This window comes from Myotis davidii, unplaced genomic scaffold (genome assembly GCF_000327345.1).
Source record: "Myotis davidii unplaced genomic scaffold, ASM32734v1 scaffold799, whole genome shotgun sequence".
Classification (NCBI taxonomy): Eukaryota; Metazoa; Chordata; class Mammalia; order Chiroptera; family Vespertilionidae; genus Myotis; species Myotis davidii.
The window spans coordinates 163,500-164,331 of record NW_006290670.1 but is presented as its reverse complement, the minus strand read 5'-3'; the positions used below and the strand labels follow the sequence as shown (position 1 = coordinate 164,331).

The 832-nt window shown below is 54.8% G+C and overlaps 1 protein-coding gene across 1 annotated transcript in view; it reads left to right on the top strand.

Annotated features, from left to right (window-relative positions):
* SORL1 (sortilin-related receptor, L(DLR class) A repeats containing) overlaps window positions 1-832 on the top strand; it is a 127,417-nt gene that overhangs the window by 70,337 nt on the left and 56,248 nt on the right. Inside the window, exon 23 of the mRNA XM_015563866.1 lies at window positions 16-129. Coding sequence (XP_015419352.1) covers window positions 16-129 — 114 coding nt within the window. The remainder of the gene's footprint in view (window positions 1-15; window positions 130-832) is intronic.

Sequence of the window (832 nt, the reverse complement as noted above, 5' to 3'; positions counted from 1 at the left end):
CCCGCCCGCCCACAGAGAGCGCCTGTCTCCGCAGCCAGCATCGCTGCAGCAACGGGAACTGCATCAGCAGCGTCTGGCGGTGTGACTTCGACGACGACTGCGGAGACCTGAGCGACGAGAGGAACTGCCGTGAGTCCTGGAGGGCCGAGTGCCCAGATGTTCAGCATTTCCCGTTACACAGAAGGCTGGCCAGCTCGTGGGTGGGACTGGCCATCGAGGGCAGTGACTGTCCATCTTTTTCATCTCATGGACACACAAACTAAACCAAAAAGCCGATTTTTTGCTGATCTGACAAAAATAGCTATAACTTTGATTCGTTCTCGCCCTAACGGATGGCTATGTCGTCCGGTTGTGTTGGCTGTTGTCATTTTTATTGGACAATCTAAGGAAAAGAGGCCAGTGCCCTGACGAATAGGAACTGTGTGCTTTAAACGTTCCTTTGGCACACCGGCTGAGAACCGCTGGTGCCAGGTGCTGGCTGGCCGTCATGGTTGGTGATGCATGCAAGCCGATGGGGTTGTTTGGAGGAGAGAACACACCTTTGTATACCCAACTAGATATGATTTATTATTTAAAACAGACCCACATAGGTCATTGTAAGATGTTCACAGATAAGCACCATGTGGCTGAAAGTGGGAGTCGGGCAGCTGGCGACGGGGCAGGGACAGGTGGCGTCTGGGTCTAAGTTCGATGCTCGCCTTTGGGAGGTGGACCAGGTGCTCCCCAAGGCGGATGTGGCTGGCGGGGCCCAGCGCCGTTGTGCCGTCCCAGTGTGGCCCGGCAGGTGTGTGTGCCTGTAAATGTCATCTTGGACTGTAAGCACATACTGCAG